This window comes from Camelus bactrianus, chromosome 25 (genome assembly GCF_048773025.1).
Source record: "Camelus bactrianus isolate YW-2024 breed Bactrian camel chromosome 25, ASM4877302v1, whole genome shotgun sequence".
NCBI classification, from domain to species: domain Eukaryota; kingdom Metazoa; phylum Chordata; class Mammalia; order Artiodactyla; family Camelidae; genus Camelus; species Camelus bactrianus.
The window spans coordinates 17,856,081-17,881,238 of NC_133563.1; the positions used below are offsets into that span (position 1 = coordinate 17,856,081).

Sequence of the window (25,158 nt, forward strand, 5' to 3'; positions counted from 1 at the left end):
ATTCAGGTTAACAAATTTTGTTAGCATGGAATTATGCAAGTTAAAGAATCTGCTTTCTTAAACCTGATACAGGGTACCCAGAAGAAAATGAAGAAGAAAAAAATATCAATATGATAACTAGGTTGTAAAAATATTAAGCAGTAAAAAAAGATTTTCTATAGGGAGAATCTTGCACATGTACAGGTACTTTTAAAAATTATCCACATTTTTATAGAAGAGTAAAACTATCATAAACCACTTGAATTCATCAAATTTTATGGAATAAACTAAACTAGAAAAACAAAAATACTGAGACATTATAAAACATTTAGGTTTTTAAAATAAACTAAAGTATTTTAAGGTAATTTAGCCTAATTGAAATATTAGGACACATTTTTAAAAATGGTATAATTGGAAAACCTTAAAATACATTTTAGTATTTCTTCTAAGAACTATTTCCTTTCATAGACATTCCTTTTGAATTATGATGGATGTTCAGTCCATACAGTACCAGATTTATGGAAGTGAATTACAACTTTTTGGAGTTCATCTAAAATATCTTGCCACTATTTTTGATAATATGATATTGAAAATCAACATCATAATAGGCTGGCATATATCATTGTTTACTACATTAAAGTAGGTATGACTGAATTCACCTTAAAATAGTACATTCAGTGAAATACCTTGGAACATTTTAAAAACATTTTCCAAGAATTTTGGAATTCTTGAAAGGAAGATAAGTATTATTTCTTTTTTAAGTATAAATTATTTTATTAAATACAGTTGCTATATAATTTTAAAAGTGATAAACTATAGTTCAGAAGAATATTTTATTTAATTTTTCAATGAAACCAAGTGAAATAAAGAAAATATATTTAATGGAAACCTTATTAATTATAAACTTTTAAGCAATCTGATCTAATGAGATATTTAAACACCGATTATTTTCTTTAAAGAAAATCAGCATGAACAAGAATGCAAGGGATATATTTAACTTCCTCAATTATATTTTAGAGTTTTATCATATTGCTTTTTTATGAAGCTTATAGTAGGGTTGGTAACCTGAAACATTTAAGTAGTTAGGTTTTGTTCATGCCATGAATCTGAAAAAAGCAAAACTGATTTTTGTTAGTTTAAAATGGTAATATCACTAATTCTGACTTGCCATTTTACCTTCTTAGTTCAAATTAAGGATATTTTATTGGTTTTGAAATATTTTAAGGTCATTTTTTTCTTGTTAACATCTTCAAAAGTAGAAAGATAGAAATAGTCAGACGGCTTGCTGAAATATACAGTTACAAATTGTCTATATATACTACATAAAAATTGAAAATGATTATCAGAACAGAATTTAAGAGACCTGATTCTTAGCAAGTAGTAGTTGCTGATTTGGGTGAAGAATCTGACTTTTACCTGAGTCTCTTCTCTTGAAATAAGAAGTGAGGACTAGATGACTACTCAGTTGCTTTGCAGTTCTGAGATTCTTTATCTGGGGCCTTTCTTTACAGTGAAACAATCCCTACATTTCTCTCAACTTACGTTTTTTGTTGTAATTCTTTCCACACTCCAACCCTCAGTGTAAGCTAAATTTTAGTCCTACTAAAGTATTCAGCTACTCTATATTTATTTCTGCCACTTGTGCATTGTACTGATGTCTTAAAATTATTTTTAACAAAATCTGCATTTTGTATTTTGAGGCATAATTCTAGATTCTCCCAATCCAAACATGAATTATAAGTAGGAGTTTTACCTCTGCTTTTCTCTGCATTATAAGATTTGGCTTTAATTATTACAAGGGGTCTGAAAATTTATAGTGATTTTAACACAAATCTGGAAGTCTTAAATAAAGAGAAATAAATGAAAAGATTGTAAACCCAGAGGAGAAAATTGAAGAAAATTTCAGAGGGTCAAATAGTTCAATAGCATTCTGAAAACTACAGAATGTGTGTGTGTGTGTGTGTGTGCACAACTGTGTATGTTTGCAGAAAGGACAGGTTTATGTAATGCGCTTATATGTAAACTTGACTGTTTGGTTGAGTGAGGTCAGAAACATGTAGCTAAGAAAGTGTCATCTCAGACCAAAAAGTTTTAAATAGTTTCCTGGTTCTAAAGGGATTTAGTCATTTTTTTAAGCATCTGTTTGTCAATTAAATTGAAGAAAAAAATCTATATTTTTGAAAGTAAAAAGTATAAATAAGTAATACAGATGCAGAATATTAAAAGCCAGGGGAATATCCATTTTAGAAGATAAAAAGGAGCAAAAAAAATATAAAATTTAAATTCACAGAAAACTGTAAAATATGTCGAACAGTAAACACATACTTTAGATCTTTTTATAATTTCAATAGGAAGAACATATCACATATCTCTTTATAAATAAACAGAAAGGACAAATACTGCAAGTACCAATTGCAAGACACTGCTCTAAATCATACATTAGTGAAATGTTAGACCTCAAGCATATGCCATAAAAATATATTTATTATGTATTACAATGTATAATACTAACATGACATCAAGACATGAGCACTTCTAGTGACATTTAATTTATGAAATTAATCTGATATTTTTAATAGATATATTTCAATTACAAGCATGTAAAATTTATCATAGAGATATTAAAATGTGGTATTTTATATAATTTTTTAAAATATTAAAAGCATATTGTTTGTGTCAATTTCTTTCACTGTACTATGAGTTTCTCAAAAGCAGCAATATTATTTTGTTTATCCTTGCTGTATGAGTGCATGATTGAATGAATATATGCAATATTGTAAATTCTTTTTCATTTAACTAAAGGCATTTTTTGGGAGGATTTCTTTTATTAATCATGAGTTAGAAAGGGAGGAAGTGATGGAAGAATGAACATTCAAGATGAAGCACTTTCATGAATAAAGCTATTTTTAAGTACATAAAAACTATGTAGGTTCTACTAGATTTTTAATAAATTTCATTAAACGCAAGACGTAGAAGACATGTGCAAAGATTCATTTCCTTTTTTTCTGCTTCTCACTTTTCACATGGTGAACAATTTTGTTCATTTTTGTAGATTTGTGTTTATTGCTTTTTTGGCTTGACTCATGCTTTTTTTTTTAGCACAATGGAAATATTTTATAATTTGGGAAAAATCTGGCAGAAAAGAATATATTAGGCCAACAATCATATCCATCTTAGTTTAGTTGTAAGCCCAAAACACTAGAAAAAGGATTTTGTTTCTGTAATCTTCACTTAAGCAGTTTAAACCACTGTACAGGATTATCACTGTAGTATTTTCCAAATCAATTATTGTTGTTATTTTCAAAATGAATTTTAATTCTAAAATGCATTCAAAAACTTACCAAAAAATGATGCTGATTGATGTTACTTAAACCTCATCTAACTTTCATGTTAATCAGCTAAAGCCACTTACTGGAAATTATTTAAATCACAATGCTTTTATTATAAAAATTAACCATATGTACATATGTAGATAAAGTGCTAGATTTTTTTCAAATATCTACACTCATTGTGTGAGATAGGTAGCATATGACTTTATTTTTATGTTAGAGAACCTCTGTTAATAGAAACAAAGTTAATAGAAACAAAATCACCAGTCTCTGACATTAGGAAACTGACAATACTACACAGATGTAATAAAGGAAATTCCAACCACTAGTTGGAGGTTTGGAAAAGAAGACCTTTAGGTGATCCTTCTATAACTGAGCGTCTAAATTTAAAGTCATAAAACGTTTCGTGACTTTAAGTTCCTTACTTGAAAATTGGTGCGCTTCACTACATAATCTCAAAAGTCAAATACTAATAACTTTTTCATTCCATTTCACTGCTATGCATATGCAGTGAAAATTGTAATTTTGTAAAACATTAACCTTTGAAAAAGAAGAAATATATATGTTTAGTATTAGTGAGCAGAAAATTTTTTCACTGGGAAAAACTGCCTAAGATTTATGTGGGATTCTTGTAGAAAAATATTGGCATTAATTATTAAACGCTATCGGAACATTTAAAACTCCTTTCATTTCCTACTTAAATCATACTCAAATATAATAATAAAAAACAAATGCAATATTGTTTATTATCTTAATCTTCCAAATTTATACTACTTATCTTGGCAATGATTTATCATGCAAGTGGCAATAGATGCATTATAAATCTCCAATTAAATTAGAATGTGATAATTCTTCTGAAAAGGAAAAAACTTTCAAGAAAGTAAGTCATTTGTATCTTATTTATTTTTTCAGTTTATTGTCTCTTCATTTTAACTTCTCAAATGCACAATGCCTTTCTCTTCTTTTAAACTGCATTTGATATTATGATACCTGGGTATATAATTCCTACTTTCTATTTTGAATTAGGTATAATCTTATCTTTATCCTTATACTCAATAAACAGAGTATACTAATAAAATGCATTTCATTAGTTTTTGTTTTGGTTATTAAAACTAACTCTCTGTGTGTTTCATTTTGACAATATGGCACATTTCATTATTAATAGTAAATTCATATACATGGGTACTAGGAATTATAATCAATCACTAACTAGGAATTTAATTACAGGTGAAATAGTGTTAAAACACATCATTTTTTTTTTTGTGGCATTTCTCTCACTGGATTAGGAGGTCGAGACCTCTGTTCTAGCCCATTAAGACACTGAATAAGTTGTTTAATTTCTCTATACATTCCTAGAAAATTCACTTATTTATCCTTAAGTATTTAGGTGTAGAATTTGAAGCAAAAGAAGAAGAAAAGACTAATTAATCAGAATTCTTCATTCTATCCCAGAGATTAAAATCTGTTTAGCGATTATAAAATTATTTAGCTCTGTTCAGGGAGTAAGTTTTGTTTGTTTGTTTGAAAGTAAATAATGGCTGCATGTTACAGGCCTGCAAACATTATAATTTAACACTTTTTTCTACATCCTATACTGGTAGAATACTTGTTTAGAACATATTTTGAGGCTGCTAATTAACTACTCCTTCCACATTATCCTTAGAAGAAGAAACATCAAGAAACTATAGTGATGCCAGTAAAGGTAGTACTCCTGTAGTATCTGTTTTATAATTTTTCATATAAGATTTACCACTGGATACAAATTTCTAAGAATACTTGCTTTATAAATGTTTCAGTAATAAAATTTTAGAAAATGATTAGAAATATGTTGTATGTAAATCATGTTTCTGGGTTAGATAGTAAAAAGATACAATGGAAAATTCAGCAGTAAGTGGCTGATGAGTCTTTGTGAAAATTACTTTATTTCAGAAAATGTTAAAAGAAGAGAAATAATACTGGCCACCATTTGATTAGAAAATTAGTAGTGCAATGAGACATGTTTAAAAGCACTTAAAAATTAATTTCTAAGGGCTTACATATTAGGGATATGTAAGATCCAAAAGATTCTCAAACTTTAAATAATGGAAATAGACCAATTAAACTTAATAAGAAACTATATATATATATATATATATATATATATATATATATATATTTATATACACACATATATATATATACTCAATATTATAATTACTTAAAATCTAATGTATTCTCTCTTTTAAAAATCACTAGAGATAAGTAATATGGTTCAGATACTCCAATATTTTTTCATGTCCTAAACTTCTATTTATGCTGCCCTGCTAGTGTGTGACTAGCAGTTACTCTTGCATGTAAGATGTGTAAGTATAAAATTCATATGATGCCCTATTTTTAGTTGAAAGAAAATTTACAATTATATATATTACCATATGCTTAAAAACTACAACAAATTGTAGGAATGAGGACATAGCAAAAGTCCAGTAAATGTTAGTTATTTTACTATTACTACTTATAATTTTAAGATTGAGTCCAATTCAGAGGTCATTTTAATTAAGAATACAATATACAAAAAGGTTTTCAACTATTTTGTGTTATGTCTTTTTCACTGTGTAAGGACGTTATAAAAATTAAATCATTTACCTTCCGGTTTAATTTCTTTTAATAAAAAGTTAGAAACCTCCCCAAATCCTTTGACCAAAATAGAAAATTTAGTATAAATGTACAGAAACATCCTTAAATATAATCATTTAATTTTTATGAACATATGTGTAATTATTCAACATATTTCAAGTATTCATATAACAGGCCCATTTTCACTTTTACAAAAGAAGATTCTAAAACTATAAGGTTTCAAAGTTGTAACAAGGTCAGCCTAGATCCTAAATCTTATTTTTGAACTACTTCAGACTAAGAAATAAATTTAAAATTTTTACTTGAAAAACTGAACAGAGTTGCAACTATGACAAGGAGATATATTTTATGAAATCAATTTGTTAATTTTCACAGGTCTTCTAGATTTAATTGTTATTTTTTATTTAAGAGACAGTGGATGCTAATTATTTGATAAAGAGTCAAAATTTGTCTATGGGCTTTATTCCCTTCCAGAAATGGAACAACTTCAGAAATCCATAACACTTATGTAGACACCAGCAGATGCACCAGCAACGCTTGGCGTAACGGGTCTTACAGTTATGGTGTGCAGTAAAATGTCAGGATTATGAGAAAGGGATTTTCATATTCTCCTTAGAGATTCTTATAATTGGCATAATAAAAGTCACCATATGGGAAGAGTTTCCATTGGTATGGTTCACAAATACTTTTAACACTTTTAACTATGTCAGCCTTTAATTTAATTAAGTTTTAATACTTATTTTCTGACAGCTTCAGATGAACTAACTTTTTATTATCTTTAGTCCTATAGTTAAATGCATTCAATTCAGTCATTTCCCTAGGCCCTTTCTTGTTTTGATATATCATACTCTTTTGAACAGAAATTATTTTCTGCTTGTCTATAATTTCTGTTCTTTTCATGAATTAATTTTACTAAAGACACTTTTAGCATAAAATGCAACATGAAAAGTGATTACATTCAATTTTTTCTTTTTTTCTTCTTTTTTTCTAGGATGCTTAGGATGGCCTGGGTTTTCACACGAATGCCTGAGTGAATATGAAGATTAGGCAGAACTTCTCAAAATGACCTTAACAACAAAAATGTACCTGCAGGTCTGTAATTTTTTCTTATTTGAAATAAACAAAATAATTTAACGTTACATATTTGTTTTACACATAATGTCAGAGATCACTTATCTACACTATAATGCCTTCTAATATGAGACTAACTGGGAAAGAACCAACTGCTTGAAAAATGGTGACCACAGTTAATAAATGTCATAGGACCGAGGGCAGTGGAATATATTCTTTCATTATAAATTTTATTAGTATAGTGAGTAATTTTTTTAAAACAAAAAATGTTATTACTTTAATAAGTAATAATATTCTCTCATCATTCTAATTTCAGATTATTATACTTTATCCAAGTTCCTCACTAGAAGGTTTGGTATCATTGCCTTGATTCTGCTTTAAACAAGCATAGATGGACTGACATTGTAATACAGGGTTCTGCTGCTAAATTCACAGCTATTGAAGACAGCGAAGCAGTCTCTTCATAACGCATCTATGGTCAACATTTTCCTTATGACTTTCCAGATCTATTCTCCTTCTTGTTCTTTGTATGGAGGTTGAATAAGGTACATCCTGCTACACAAACTGTGGCATTACACTAGCAGTACCAGCATCCTCACTGAGTGTTTTAGAAAAGCAGATTTTAAAGCCCTAGCGGAGACCTGCTGAATTAGAATTTACGGTTTAACAAGACCCCTATGTGATTCTAATAAACATTAAAATTTGAAAAGCACTAGACTCTATCAAGACTCTCAGATCCTCTGAAGAATTCCAGTAGGAGGATGGAGAGGGGAAGGAAAGTAATATCAGGATTATTCTGCAGGATCTGTCTCATTATGTTGACTGGAGTTGATTCAGGTCCTTAACTGAAGGTCAACAGTTCTTTCATGCCAGACTGATATATGTATCTCTCTGTCCAACATCTCCCTTCCCTCATTCCAGTGGGTGGAATAGTGATAGCCTGGCTACTATCCTAGCTGCATGACCCCTTGTGGTTCCTTTATATCCACTCATTTAGAAATAATCCTTTTGTAAGTGAACCTTCCTTGAATTAGCCCATATTCGGTTGTTTCTCAGCAGACTAATGGGTACACCACAGTCACATGGAAAACATCAGAGATTTGATTTTTCAGATACTATATTAAACAACATTTCTTAATGTGTCCATAAGGACTCATACCTAAAAAAGATAACATCTAAGTAGAAATAGGAATGGCTGTTGCTCATCATTCTCCCATTGATTGCTTACTTGTTTCCTAGGAAATGTTTTGAAATCTAGATCACACATCTATACTCTTTTCTAGCAATTATCTTCTCAAGAAGCAAAAAGAATTCACAAGGATAAAGGAGATAAAAAGAAAGTTAAATGAGTTGGCTGTATTGAGGTTGGAGAGTAACTGACTTACAGGTAAAACTGGCAAAGAAAAAAATGCAAGGCTAATAGAAACCTGAGATGAACTGAATGCTACACATTATTTTAGTAATAACTTACACATGAGATCAATATGAATAGCGTTAAAAACAGCTGTATAAATCAGTTGTTTCCATAATTCTCTATCAATATTGCATTGATTATACATTTTATTTCTAAGGAAATCAACTCTCAAAGAAATTTAAAAATATTTGCTAATTGTTTCCTTAATTTGCTTGCATATCTTTACCTGATAAAATTTTTATATAACTACAGCATATTTCTTTCTTGTAAAGGGTCCAGAAGGGGACAGTATCATTTCTTGGTTGTGTGCCTGAACACAGGAACTCTGTCTACAGTCTTATTTAAACCACAAAATATCCATTCAAAATGGGATTATTTCCCTCCTTTTTAGATGTAAAAATAGAGAAGGGCTAAGTAGATTGCCCAAGATAACAAATATATGTTAAAACATGTAAAACATGTTCATTCATCTGACCTTGAAACTTCAATCCTAGCATCTACACCACCACCTGGCCATGAATAATAGCATTTCATACATCCAATCAGAACTCCTAAGTGTATATCCTAGAAGACCACAAATAAATTGGACTAGTGTAAACTATCCTCATTATTCTTTTTAATGCAAAGCTAAAATAGAAAAAAAAATTAAGTAGTTAACAATATCTGATTTCAAGCATGGTTTACTTTAATATGGAGCAGAGCCAGATTCATTAACTGAATGTAATATGGAATATTGAATAATATTAATTATTAACTGATAGTGCCAAGCATAATCCCATGGGTGTGAAGCCTCTTGATGTCTTATTTTAAAAGTGTGAACAGATGAATAAAAAAAGGTGTAGCAAAAGCAAACTGCTAAATGAAATTCAAATCACCATGTAGTCTTTTTAGTAAAATCAACTTTGGCTGTATTCCTTCCTAACAGGAAAATTTAGGAGAGTTGATGAATCTCTTCTCCCTTGGCCTGAATGTAAGCCTACCAAGTGAAAAATGTCTACCTTCTCTGACTCTGGATAAAATCAATCTAGAAATTTCTGACACTTTTATCTTATTTTGTGTTATGAAAAAAATGCCATTTGAAGACTATTTTAAACAAAGAAAAATCAAGTATCAATACTAAAAAGCAATAGTCCATGATTTAGAATCCAAATTATATTATAAAAAGAAAAATATACTATGTTAATGCACCCCAAACCTAACTTCATGCTGTTCTGCCATATATGAAGGTTCTGCTCTTCCTAAAATTGCAAAGCTTAATTGTGTGATTTCACTTTGTGCACTGCAGGGTAGCCATATGCTCTAGAAAACTACATGCGAGGGAAGCAGCTTGTTGTAAAAGTGGGTGAAAATGCCCTGAAATAATTCTGAACAAGATAAAAATGTCTCTAACATAGGACCATTTCTTCAAAAATGCAAAAGGCAGAGGTGTCCACTCTGCACCAGCTTTTGAGCACAAATAGAAAGTCTAGCCCTTTCAAAATATTTTAACAAGGAAAAGGATTTTAAAGTCATAAATGTCACATTCATCGTGACCATCTCATTCACAGGTAAAATAATTAGCTCTGATAACCATTTGGGGAAATCAGTTACACACACACAAAACCATTTTCATCTCTGATCTTTAAAGGTAAGCCTCCCTTTTTAATCACTGCTCTCTATATAATTATCTTCCCTTGCTTGTTCATTCTATTAAAAATCAGAAATATGTTAATATAAAGAATAAGCTACCAAAATGTCTGATTAATGATTACTGGTGAGCATAACAAAGGGGTTCAAAATCTGAAAAAAACATCATTTATAAAATAAGACCATTGTTATGAGATGATGGTTTCAGTTAATATGAAAAGATACATGCTTCCTAAGATTTACTTAAAGGAAAACAAAAAATTGGGTCTTCTGAAATTCTTAAAATCTCTGCATAGGAATAATTCAAAAGCATGGCTTTAGGGATAGCATTGTATAAAAATGTTAAAATAGTTACTTGAAGATATATCATTTGTGAAAAAAATAAATTTTCATTGTTTAATATTGCCATAAAGGTCCTCAGTCATTTAGAATATTCTTATATAATACCTTTCAAAAATGTATAAACCTATTATCAAGTAAATTCTAACATTTTATTTTTTATCTTTTTCCCTAAACGCAACTTATTCAACAAAATGTAATAATTTGAAGTATAAAAATATATTTATGGTTATGAATGATATTTTTGACAATTTCACAAATGTGATGAAATGTAATGAAATAGAAGATGAGAATGATATTCAATAAATAATTATGTATTCAAGTATAAACTGGTACATTTCTGGACATAGATTTTTAAATTGCTAAAAATATCAACATTAAACACAATTTTTTACAAAATAATACGATTAGAAAAAAAGTCAAGAGAACAATGAAAAACAACAAATAGGACAAGATATTGATAAAGCATGCAACAGTCAATATTTATATTTAGTACACCTACCTAAATGTTGACAATTCCCTGTTAAATATGTATTTACTTTACTAGTATCAAAGTTATTACTAAAAATTAATAATTTAATAAATGAAAGTACTTTATAAGAACCATATATAATCAATTTTTAAATGTCATAAAATTTCCATTCTGTTATTATTTATGCTAAACATGCATGAAAATCAATACATCAGTTAATCTCATAAAGGAGGACGTGGGAATTCAAGCAGGGAGGTGCAATTTCAGCATTTATATAAATAGAAGATAATGTTTATTTGTTCAATTATAAAAATTCTTGATTTGGCAATCAATTTTTGTGTCATTTTCACTATGTTTTGCTTCTATCAGACTTTCAGAGATTTGAAACATAGTAAGTAAAGAGAAAGTAAAACCTTGTTATTTCTGTTCATTGATAACATATTTAAAAAACATTTTAGGATATAGAAATTGGAGTAAAAATTAAAAGCAGCATATGAGTTAAAATTTGACTTGGGAATGCTTTCATCGTTTATTCATGCATTCACTGATCCTTCCTGTAAAATTGTAACTAATGTAATCTGCTCAGTCATTCAAGAGTTGACAGAATTAATTATTGTCATTATGGTTGATCCAGCAAATTCATCTGCCCTAAAATTTCTCTTCTACTCACTAATTTCCCTACCATTAGAGTCATTCTTACAGAATTAAAGCTTAGCTTTTACTATATTATATAAGAAAATTTATGAACATTGTAATTATTCTAATGGAGAACAAGATCTCATGGAGAGTGGACAGAGACCAGGCACTGTTTGGTATGAACTGTTCTCTCTCCATAATAATAATTCTCTTGTAAGTTCTTGTCATTCAGTATATCAGCATAATCTGCAATCTTGTTAGAAATGCAAAATCTCAGATCCCACACCCCAACCCCATCAAGTCACAGTCTGCACCTGAACAAGACTACAAGGTGATTTGTATTCATGCTGAAGTTTGAGAAGCAGTCTAAGACTTAGACTCCAAATCTCTAACAACTGTTAACTACACTTCCGTATACTTTACTAATTTGTCTGCCTGCTCCTACTTAATTAAAATTTATTTCCAAAACTGACACATTGTAAACTGACTATACCTCAATAAAAAAATGAAAAAAATTATTTAATTTCTTGCTAAAATGATGTCTTACAGAAAGTGACTTTAGATAATATAACTAAAGCCCATCAATGGCTTCCTATCTCATTTAGATTAAAATGAAGCTCTTTACCTAGGCCTCAGAGTATACAAGGTCTGGTTCCTACAGGTTTCCCAACTGATCTCCACCACGCTCCTCCTTGTCCACTAAACTGTAGGCACACCAGGCTTTCTTTTTTGCAATCAAAAGTCAAGCTCTTTCTAGGTTGTTGTTTTCTCTGCCATCTGTGCTACCATCAGGTAGTTATTCGTTTATTTGCTTGTCTTTTTTCTCCCCATTTGAATATAAACTCAGCGAAGCAGGGTCTACTCAATTTTATTCAATGTTGTATACTAAATATCTAGAAGAAAGTATGATATGCAAGATGTCAGTAAACACTTTTTGAAGAAAGAAACAAATAAGGAAAGTAATAATGAAGGAAAAGAAGAGAAGGAAAGGAGGGAAGGAAAGAAGGATGGGTGAGAAGGAGAAAGAAAAAAGAGAAAAGAAACAAAATGAAAGAAAGAAAAGGAAAATTAAGACAGAAAGAAAATAAAGAAAAGGAAAGGAAGACAAGAGGAGAAGAGAGGAGGGAAGGGGAGATGAGAAAGGAAAGAGGGAGGGAAATGAGGAAGAGAGGGAGGGAAGGAGAGAGGAAGTAAGGAAGGAACAAAGGAAAGTCTCAAAGAAAGTAATTTAGTAGTTTTGGACACTAACTACCTAAAAGGTAATCTAGAGTTAGATCCTCAAATGGAGAGTTTCTAGAACTTAAGGCATATATGTAGGCAGTGGTCCCTGTGAGGAGTGTTTATGTAGCTGAGCTTCTATTTCCTGGGATAAGGAGATTGCCAATCTTTCTTGATGGTACTGCTGGCCAATTCTATGCTTGTTTTAACATTGGCTCTACAATTAGATAATCGTAAGTTCATGTCAACTGAAACATCAAGAGAAAATATAAGATGATGATAAATATATTAACTAATACACAATATCTCTGGATAGATTGATAGACACTTTTGATTAGAAGAGAAAGTAACAACCATCTTATTTTGACATTTTTTGATGCTTAAATGCTTTCTAAATATCCAGTTAGTCTATCAAGCTCTGCTTGAATTTCTCATTAGTGATTTTGGAATTTACAGCTTTCTGAAGCGCATAGTATATATTTGAACAAAGCTCAATTTTAGAAGCTATCTTCTCTATAATAAGTTATTTTATATCTCCCTGTGGTTCCATACACTAGGTTCTACAACCTATGGCAGAATTGGTTTGATCTCTCTTACATATAACAGCATATCACATGTTTGAAGACAGTTATAACTCATCCTCACTCACATATCATACTCATTCTATAATAATTCTTTCTTTTAGAATTGATCAATAATTTTCTCTAAAGTCTTATTTCTATAACTCTTCCTTTGAAAATAAAGACCATATCTTATACTTCTTTTGAATTCATCATATGCTTAGCACAGAGATAATATGTTCAATAAACCCTGATACTTGATGGACATAAATCAGTATCCATAAAATTTAAGTAACCATCCATACATTAACTTCTTGATTATGATACTGCTTATGAAGACTAATAAAAAGAACACATTTTCAATTTACAAATTTATACTCTACAGAAGTATTAATAGAAATTTTGAAAATGGTATTAGTTGCTTGCAAACTGTTGGAAAGATTTAAAATATATTTTACATGTGGGCAAAACCTTGCTAGCAAAAGGAACATGTTATGTACCCACGAACTGTTACTTCCACACAGTAGAGTTTTTGCCATATTATGGTCCAGTGTTTTAAACAAAATTGTTACATATCATAGAATTGACTCTTGAAATAAACTGGAGATTTAGTGCAGATGTATGTCTGATAGTATGCTTTTTCCCTTTTTTGTTGTTGAAAAATGCAAAAGTTCAGATGAGCTTACTTGAAAACACAGTGCTTATAATAAAATTTTTTAAAATTCCTGCTTTTGTTTGGATTTAAATTGCTGACCTAAAATGAATAATTTATTCTGAATTAACCATTCTTACCTTAATGCTGAAAATAATAAAATGTTCTATTTACAAACTGGTAATTAAAACAAGTTTTCTTTTAAGTTGCCATTATGAGGGAAAGGAAGTCTACATCTTTTTCAATTTCACTTAAACATAATTTCATGTTACTTTAAAAACTAACTAAAATGCTGCTTGATACTATTAATATGATCATTAGCTATTAAACATATTATAGTAGAACTGACTATAATATGTCAAAACAAGTAGCAGCAGTGGCTAAAAATGCTTATAACACATTTTACTCCACGAGATGATATAGTCATCTAAATTTTTGCCAGGAAGAACAATAAAAGAGAGTTCATAATTATTATATATGTATATGGAAACTTTTACAGAAGAATATATTCACATTTTTTACTTAAAAATATCAACCACCAAGGCTCATTAACAGCCAAGAGAACTTGTCTACATATTGGAAAACTAATAGAAATATCATTCTACCATAATATATAAGAAAAAAATGTTTAAAAAAGTTATCCAGGATAAAACACATTTTAATTATTTTTAGTAGTGTAACTATAAACTTCTTGAGGAAGAAAACCCAACTGTGTTTATCATCTACATTAACCATAATATGACCTAATACAAGGCTTTGCATACATTAGACTCTCATGAACTATGAGTAGACGAAAGGATGATTGATTACTAGTCTAGCAATATGAAGACTGCGTTTTCATATGACCTCTTCCAGACCATAATCTCTGTATAAAATAATGGAGTAGTATTAGATGATCTGAAAGATTCCACCTATTTTAAAATATATAATCCTAGAAATACAGGACTCTTAACTTAAAATTTTTTAATCATATTACATATTTCCTGCTATTTTAAAGTCAACTTTGAACTGAAATCTCTTAGGGCTAAAACAATGAACTATAGGGTTTAGAGATTGTTGAAAAGGTATTTTAAGTAAATATTAAGAAATAATTTCAAAGAGATCTTATGGTTAAGGCAACAAAGTATTCTGGTGAAATTTAAAATACCACTAGATATTATGTTATCTAATTTTAAATATCTGAATATTCTCCAAACTGAAAACATCAATTGTTTTTATGTTTATTTATAGAAATGTAAGTATTCCTTAAAATATAGTTGAACACTTTATTTATTTTGGTTTAGATTCATCATATTTCCATTCAGTACAAGTATCTACTCAAAGCACTTTTTTATACATCCTAGCAATATAAACACAATTTACTAGTTTGAAACTTTTCTTTATCTCTCAACAGTTTGTTCAAATATCCTCTGTGCAGCCTTGCTTGACTTTTACATTTAGAGGTAGTTAGTCCCTATCCTTTACTTCAATAATATTTCAACAATGCTGTTGTGGCAGTGTTTCTTACAATAACTTTATAATTACTTTTTTTAAAGTTATATAGACTACTTGATGCCACAGCCTGCAATATTCATTTTTATATTCCTACTATCCAGCGTAATGTCATGCACATAGCAAGAGTTAAAACATATTTGGTGAATACTAATAAAAATAATAATAATTAGTATTTGTTAAACACAATTCAGAAATGTGCTAAATTTTCTTCACATAACTACCTACAAGGTAGGTATTCTTAGTTACTAAGAAGTTGCAGGTTTGAGAGTTGAAGTTATTGCTCAAGATCATACAGCTAACAAAGGGCAGAGTATAGACTCAGCCTAGTTCTCTGACCTCAAAACTAATTAGCTATTTGGTTTTATCTTTCCAATGGGAAAAAAATATTTGAGATGTTTTTTGACATTTCCACCCAATACCGTGTTTAATCCTCATTATAACCCTAATGTAATACTATGATATTATTTTACAGATACAGAAATTGAGCCCTAATTTCATGGTGACCTGCAAAGGGTCTCACACATAGCATGTGGCAAAAGTGGAGACTAAAATCCAGTCAGTGAACTATTGGACACTAATAAAGCAAACTGGTGTTAATATACTGTTTAAAGTAGATCTAACTTAACATAGTTTATTAGTATTTTTCTCTTTTACTTCTTTTCATTTTGATGTCAGAGACAATGGAGAAAATAGGAAAGGGTGTTCTTTTACTGAGAATAAGCATAAAGTGAAAAAAATTATTTTAAGAAGACAACTTGAATTACTGATGTTTTAACTACAGTACTATAGGAAAATTAGTTGGACTAGCACTCTACAGAGAATTGAATATATGTTTGACGAATATGCCAAGTTTTTCCCAAATTATTCATTAATTGCACAAGTGTTATTTATAATAAACTAATTATGGTGATTTAAGAGTTAATTTATCATAAATTAATATACAGATTTGAGTCCACACATTCACAAGTACCAAGTAACAAATACTATGTGCAATTTCAGTGTCTATATTTTCTTTGTGTTCATAGTGATATTAGTGTAAACTGTAAGTACTTTAATTGCCTCAAGTTATTGAGAATAGACAAATTAGGAATTAGTGATCAAAAAGCATCATAAAAATGAAAGTTTAACTGCATAGTGAATAGAGAAAAATGATGAAAAATACTAAATTATCACACTGCAAAACAGTATGCACTTTTAGACATCAAAGGAACCTATGCTATCATCACTATCATCATCTCTATCATATATATGCTTTAGGTGGTAAGTACTTTCAATAAAATAGCATCCATTATATTACATTAATATTTATTCATATGAAATTTATTTTTATAGTTTTATAGTTTTCTTGTGTTTATGAATTTCCTTTGATTGTATAAATGTGAAAAAACCACAAGCAAGGCATTTATATCTAGTCTTACTTTGTACATTTTGAAGTGGTAATGTAATAAAATCAATCTTTTATTGTAATTTCATGAGAACAGTGTTGCCTTTCAAAGGGATTAAAAACTGCTCTTTTTATAACTGTGATAAACTGAAGTAGTTATCCTTGATACTGAAATATGTAGATATTTGATTACATTGGAGAATTTTAAGATTTTAAGTAACTGAAGTAAATATCTAGCTAGTGAAATTACAAATATTCATTAGTTTATTAAATTTATCTAAATATGTCCATGGGTCAGGAGCTGCTCTAGACACTGGGACTGTAGCATGAACAAGACCCATCCATTCCTTACCTCACAGAGCTTAAAATGATGAGTTATAACAGAAAAACCTAAACTTCTAGGAGGTGACAATTTAAGTTAAAACTTGAAAAAGATTTGGAAAGATCTGGTTGAAAGGAAGAAGGAATAGCTTATGGGAGTGGCTTGAAGTAGAAAAGAACATGGTGTGTTTGACAAACTAAAAGAAATTCTGTTTGGCCAAAAAGACAGTGACTGTGAGAGTCTCATGAGATGAATTTGGAGATAAGGGCAAAAAGCCAGATCACGGAGGTTCCCACAGGTTATCACCAAGTCTTGGTTTTATTCCCAAAGTCATTAGGAAACCACTGGAAGCTTTAAGGCCATGGAGTGATATGATCAGATCTTCATTTTTAAAAGCTAATTCTGACTACATTGTGGAGAATGGGAAAGAGGTATCTAGAAAAATTAAGCAAATTAATTTCATATAATCTTATCTTTATTGACTCATTTAAAATGTCAAATAATTCACTGCCTATATACCTTTAGTAACTCCTTTAGTATTCTGATCAGCCATGAGCTTTACAAAATCTGCCTTGTCCCACTAGCATGGACTTCTCTATCTCTTCCACTCTATCTCAATTTCTTAAAGAAGGAGTATTGTATTATTTATCTTTATTTCTCACAGAACAGATCCTGGCACTCAGTAGGCATTTCAGGCATGTTGGTTGAACTGAAATTATTTTTAAAATAAACACTGTTTTCTGTCAGCCAATCCCAATTTAGAAATTTGGCCTTGTTAAGAGTCAAGTCTTTAAAGATTGTTTTATGTATGAAAATACAGCTGTATATTGAGTATTTTTAAGCCTAATAAACATAGGATAATAGGTTTCCTTTACCTGTAACACTGACTTGTTTTTTTGCCCAAAATGTTAATACACTGAGTGTCAAATACAGGTAACAAGCCGACTGAAGTCAGTGAAATAGTTCTAGGTTATTGAAGAAGAGTCAGAAGGACCAAACTTAATTAAAATAAAAATTTGATAAAAGTATAATAATGTAATTCACTGAAAAATGAATATAATATTTAAAATGTCTTACATATACATAATTTAAACATCAATAATTGAAAAATATTTTTTCCAAGGTAGATGGGCACCACTGAATTAATATCATATTCAGAAACACTATTTTAGAAAAATATGAGTGAAACAGGTCTAAATGCTCTAAATGGTATAAAACAGCATTGAGAGATTATGACAACACTTGAAAAATGTCAGCACTGATTTGGAATTTACCTAGGATATAAACTTGATGCTTAATTGAAATTTAGGTGAATTTAATTCAAAATTTTAGATTGAGTAATTTTCAAATCACTTTAATCTAATAATTGACAACTACTTACTCTCTTTTCAATCTAAATTCTATAAAATACTAATTTGTAGCCCCAGAGTTTCTCACATCACTTGATGCAAACTTTGGCTAAAGCAGAATTTGTATTATTAGTTGATAAATAATAAACTCCCCAAATTACCCGATTTTTATTCAATGGGTAATAAAATGAATATAGGGAAGTTTGTCAATGTTAGTTCATGCAATTTTCCAAAGAGAGTGAAAACACTAAACAGAAGAGCTTGTTTCTTAATCAATATTTTCATAATATTTACACATTTTTATTTCCTCGTAATAAGAAAATCTGTCTACTTGATTAAGCAAATCATAAATTTTATAATGTCCCTATAGCCATATAAGTGGAAATATTCATGGTAGGAGAATGAATAGAGAGGCAGGGTGATATCAATCCAATCCTTTTAAGAAGAATACTGCATGCTAAGGATTCATTTTAGAATGCTTCTTATTAAAGAGAATTGAAGTAAGTACTTTCAGATAAATTCTGATGAAAAATAATCTTCTGAGATATTTCCATATGATTTTCAGTCAACTTATGTAAAGATGTCCTGATTTTTCTCCTTAGTGTATACTAAACATTGAACAGTTTTCCATTACTTACATGATGCTCTATATAAACCATGTCTAACCACATTACATAAACCATAGCCATTATGGAGAAAATATGATTATTAATTAGAAATAGAGTTGGAGTAGATATTTTGTACTTGAAATAGGTTCAAGGAATTAATATTTCCATTGATGCATATATTGTTACAAATAACATCTCTTTATTTTTGACACTACACAGATTTTTTCCTAAATTGCTCAATGAAACTTGCTACCAAGAAACAGAAAAAAGTATGCTTGCTATACTTCCTAACTTTAGCTTTAATATTAATGACTAGAAAATTACCAATATATGATTTGGCTCTGTGGTATTTTTATCTCTAAAAATTAAAGTAGGAAGTTACGGAATAATTAAATTTGGAGCCATAATATTAATGAATACCTGTCACCTTTTCAAAATAATAAATCTATTCTCATTACAATCATTGGTCAGACAATAGGTATTTCAGAAATAGTAGAGTAAGCTATATAAGATAATCACCAGACATAATGTTTCCATTTTTTTCCAATCGAATTATCTATTTTCTCAATAATTAATTAGCATTTGTGTAACATAAAAATTTCATGCAAATACTGAAAATTACTACATAAGATAAGTCATCAGTGGTTAAATATGTGCACTTATTAATAGTAAATGGCTATTTGATTTTCAGGTTATCTCAATATCATAACTGGTATGTAATAAGAAATAGGTATTTAGTACTTATTTTTACTATCCTTTATGCATTATTTTCTTTCTGTTTTTACCCCCTCCTCCCTCCAACATTTGTATTGCACTTTGATTTTTTTTATTCTATATTTTGTGCTTTCAAATTATTTAGGTTCTTGCTGTTACTGTCTATAATTTTCAGCTACTTTTAACTCTTTGTTTTGCTTCCTACACCTTGGCTTTGTTTCAGCTCATTCTCTAATTAGAATCATTACCAAAATATAGCTTTGGCTGTAACTAAATGGGCACAAGTAAAATAACATCCAATACCTCTATGAGTAACAACTGCAAGCTCTTTAGTTCTTTCTATCTGTTCAGCATTTCTTGGTCTTCTCCTTGTACTTTGTGTATCTGCTTGATGAGGAGAGAGCCCGTCCTTGGATGTGTTGGGGTCCAGACCTGAATTTCTGAGATTCGTAACTTGCACTCGCTGTTCCTCGGAAATTCTATGGATGGTGACAGCTGTAACACTGGATACAGTAACATCTGCAGATGTGCTAGCAACAGCAATAGCACCAGTGGCAGTCCTGTTATGCTCCTCTAACTCACCAGTGGAGGTAGTGTGGGTCAATGTAGAAGAACCTGTGGGACACAGTAGCACTAGATGCTAACTTTTTCTTTTAAATTTTGTTTTTATTTCTGATAAGTTTAATAAATTATATTCCCTTCTATTACCTTAGGATAATCAACATGAAGATGCAAACCGTAAACACGCCACTAAAATATGAAGAAACCAGATCTGATGGTTTGTTTGTATCAATCAACTATGAATAGATATTACACAAAAACATACCATTACAAACACATTAGAAAGAAAAAGGTGAAATAGTAAGCCCTTTATATGGCCCTGAATCAATCTTCATTATTTATCTACAGATGGTTTTTAGCAACAAATGCCTGGCAAGTGACAAGTTTTGACAGAACGGGTAAATATGTAACCATAGTATGCTTTGAATAGTCTTGTTAATGTCTTCATAATTTCTGGGAAAATATCAAAATTTTCTATTTTAAGGCAAACAAGTGAAGAAAGGATTATTTAAAATTAAAGGCCAAAATGAAAACAAAATGATATAAAAATGAAACTCAAATAACTACTCTATGTAAATGTCTATCTTAACCTCATTTGCCAGGAAGTAGCCAGCAATGATAAAACATTCAATGTCATGAGCTATATAAACTTTATAATTTAGTAAGTTGCTTTGAAAATTGAGTAATTTTTTCACAGCTTTAAGTAAAACTTGAGATTAACCAATTTTCAACTAATTAAAATGTTAAAATCATTCTATTTAGAAATGATTGAAAATTAACTATTAGCATAGAACTTTTATTCATACAAAACTAGCTTCAAAGAATGCTTAAAATTTTCCAAATATGTCATAAGCATGTTACAGTAATTCTCCACATTCTTAACTTTATTGAAGTTTCACTATAATTTAAAAATTGTTTTAAAGGTGCCAAATTAGAGTTTTCTTTTTCCTTTCACTTAAACTTTTTCAAAGACTGTCTTTGGTAGTACATAATTCTTACATAATAATAAAAGTAACTTTATGACAAAAGCATAAAACTGAATGAAGACATATTTAGAGGAATCCTGATAGCTAAAATACTTAACAAGAAAAAAAAGGTACTGAATTTTGGAGGAACAGATACTAATTAGGAATAACAGTCAGGCCCTGGTTAGAAAACTTCTGAGCATTTTTTAAAGCCAATGAGTGGTACAGGTTTCATATACTTGTCTTCTCAATAAACTGCATTTCAAACTTCTGTCCACAATGAATAATTAGATATTTTAGACAAAAGTACATAGGAATATTTTAACCACTCCACAAGAGAAAAAATAACTTTATCATATAATGTGGTTTGATCATGCTTTGCCTTTTTTCTTTTCTTTCTTTTTTTTGCTATAGGCAGATGATTAGTAGGACTCGTAATTATGGTTTCTACTTTAAACTCAAAAAGGAAGTCAAACATGGGGACCCTGATTTAAAAGCAAGCAAAATAGCACGTGTCTATTAACAATTCTTCCTGCCTGGATTGTCGTATCTTGTTTTAATTTAATTTAGAAATTCAAAAGAATTAAATAATATTTTGAGGCAGCAAGGGGTAATGAAGTATGACAATTATCAGATTATTTTAAAGACTTTTAATATATTTTAAAGTGTTAATCAGAAAAAAAGTTGCCATTAAAGATTTATTCAAGCTATTTTGTGAAGATTAGAATCTATTAAATTCATGTTTACTGTACAAATTGGTCAGTAGTGTTTACTAATAAGTTAATATTTGGTAAGGGTTTTTTAAATCACATGATTAAGCAATAACTACACTTACATTAACATTCAGTAACTGATCTCATGGTAAATCAGATATTTTGATGTCCTTGTGCTCAATACTATAAAAACAGTTACCTGGTCCATATTATTGTCTTGAGGAATTTAATTGCACCTCTCATGTTTGAAAAGAAGGTGTGATATGATGAAAAATTAATACTTTAGAACTTTGCCTAACTTTATCATAATTTCTGGGCTTTCAGGTTTAATTTAAAAAAGGAAACCATTTAACTATAGACATATGTTGCTAAAAAGAAATCTAAAAGTATGAAAAATAATGATATGTATAGTCTGTCTCAAATCTCAGTGTTTCTACCCTTAACAAGGGAGTAAACTGAATAGCTATTTATTATATTTATCATCAAAGTTCATTATGATTAATCCTAAATAATCTCTTGTATTTGGGTCAATAATTCTGGGGTAATTCTTGGGACTATATCTAGGTTGCTTCTATAACTAATCAAGATTTGCAGACTAATTCCAAACACTCATTTGCTTGAAGACCCCAGAGGGGTCCCTGACCAAATTTGTGAATTAGAATTGGTTTGTGGTAGCATTTACATAAAGGATTTGTAAGCAATTCCAATCTTAAAACTTTCAATAACAGCGTTGTACTTTTGGCCAATGGTAGTGATGATTCAGTACTATTCTCTTAACCTAAATGCAAAACAGGGTGTAATTTTTGAATAAAGCATTGAAAAAAACCTATTGATTCAATAACCATAGTCTAGCTATAGTCTAACCAGATATTTTTCTAACCAGTTTTTGTTTTACTTATATGTTGTACACATAATTTTTCCTCCCCAGGCTACACTGCATCCTCCCTGAAGGCAGAGAGGTTTTTATAAATTTCATTCGTTGATGAATCTCTAGTATCTAGAATTGGTACACAGTAGATGCTCTAGAAATATTCCTCAAAAGAAAAACTAAATGGATGACTGAACTTAATAATTCTAATATAATATTAACAATAATAAAGGGGATAAATTTCACAAATAAAATATGATCATAATTTTTACCATGGTAAATATTTTAAACAGTATAATGAAGTGAAGAATAATTCCAAAAAGAGGAAAAACTGATGGCTTTGTTTTGAACTTTCAAAAACATCACTTTGAAAAAGTGTGGAATCTGAGATTTATTTGCATAAGAGATACTTGAAGACATTTGTCAGTATTCCCAAAACATGATAGTTTACAATGTTAATGTGAAATGGATTTTACCTAAAATGTTGAAATTTCTGTAGAGTAAAAAGTACTTATATCCCATAATGGCAGGAGGCAGAAGTGCATCTAAATTTAGGTAGATATGTTTCATATATATATAGTGGAACTATAAAAAATAACATTGATTCCCTTTATAAGGCAATACAATCATCTATCACTATACAGTTATATATTACATAACCATTTTACTTAAAATGTAAACCAACTCAGGATACTAATTTTGATACCACTTAAAATTGGCAAGCGTGTGAAACACAGGTTTTTAAACTGTCAAAATGAACCATTTAACAGTTTCAAAACACTCAACATTTTTGCATATGTAACTGTTTTATGAGGTAATTGCCTATGTTGGAAAAAGCCTTATTATATATAGCAACAATTCAATATTAAAAATATAATATAGCTAATCCAGTATTAAACTATAAGGGTTTACTTTCTTTTAAAATATTTTAAGTATGCTACACAATTATGTAAGCATTATTTTCAGTAGCACAATATTAAATGCATATGTTACAAGACATATAACCCAAATTTAGGAAGAAAATGTACATCCAGAAAATCCATTCTTCACTGGAAGTCAAATCACGTATACAAGATATAGTTTATCACAATTAGATTACCCTGTCATTAAATTGCTTGAGATATGTTTTTAAATTAGATGTTTACAATACAAACACATCTAAAATATAACTTGATTACTATTTTTAACAAAACATTTTGCAATATAACAAAAGTAAAATGAAATGATATACATATAAAAGCATACTTCTATAAATCATAACTATATGTCATCTTTGGAATTATGATAATGGAAATGACATACATTACACATATAAATTAGCAAATTTATATAATAGTAATTCTACAATATTACGTTTGGATTTTCTTATGTATCATAATAAAAATTATGTTTTTGAAGGCTTTTTTATTTCAACATGTATCTGAAGATACTAAGCATAATTCATGTAAAGCCATTTATAAAAGTGTACCAAATAAAAACTCATATAAAAATTGAATTTGAATTTCATTTTGATTAAAATTTTAGTCTTTCACATTTTTTAAAAATTATGCTATATGGCTTTGTAATTACTGTCTAACTCATCACAGAAGTGAAGAACAGAATATGCTACTAGAGACATTAGTGGATGGCCCAAAATACATACAGCTATACAGGTTAAAGATAATTATGTATTCACAGAAGTAGCTTTTAGATATTTATGTTTGGCATGTTATTTTATATAAGAAACTTGTATTATGTTCCATTAATTTTAGTATTTTAAATAAAACATTTGAATAAAGTTTAATTAGCAGAATAATCCTAATTGAATAATTTTGTGGTATTATGATATATAACGAAGAAAGATGTAACATATTTAACATGAAAACATGCAAAAATATACAAAACAACATCAAAACAAAATCTAAATACAACTAATGCATCAATTTGATTTGAGTCATTTAGATATTAGCATATATATAAATTTTAGCATATGTAATTTAACTTGTATATTGTATTTCTTCTTTTATTTAATATTACATAAAACTTAGAGGAAAGTGTCAAGAAGTGAGCACTCGTGAGAACTACTTAAAATATGAGGGGTTGAAGTAAAACAAAGCCTCTGCTTTATTACATGCAACAATTTTCAGGAAGCATATAATAGTTGGGAAAGTAAGTATTTCACATTTTAAACAGTATAAATTCCAATATCCTAAATCTGTAGAGCTTAGTATTTAATAGTATAATTTGGTGGATGTGTGTGTACTATGAATACCCAACTTATATAGGAGATGA

The 25,158-nt window shown here is 29.4% G+C and overlaps 1 protein-coding gene across 3 annotated transcripts in view; it reads right to left on the reverse strand.

Annotated features, from left to right (window-relative positions):
* Positions 1–25,158, reverse strand: part of CSMD3 (CUB and Sushi multiple domains 3) — a 1,011,591-nt gene that overhangs the window by 563,389 nt on the left and 423,044 nt on the right. The window contains exon 7 of one of the 3 annotated variants that reach the window (XM_074352929.1): positions 20,084–20,395. The exons of the other annotated variants lie outside the window; for them this stretch is intronic. Coding sequence (XP_074209030.1) covers positions 20,084–20,395 — 312 coding nt within the window. The remainder of the gene's footprint in view (positions 1–20,083; positions 20,396–25,158) is intronic. 3 annotated transcript variants of the gene reach the window in all.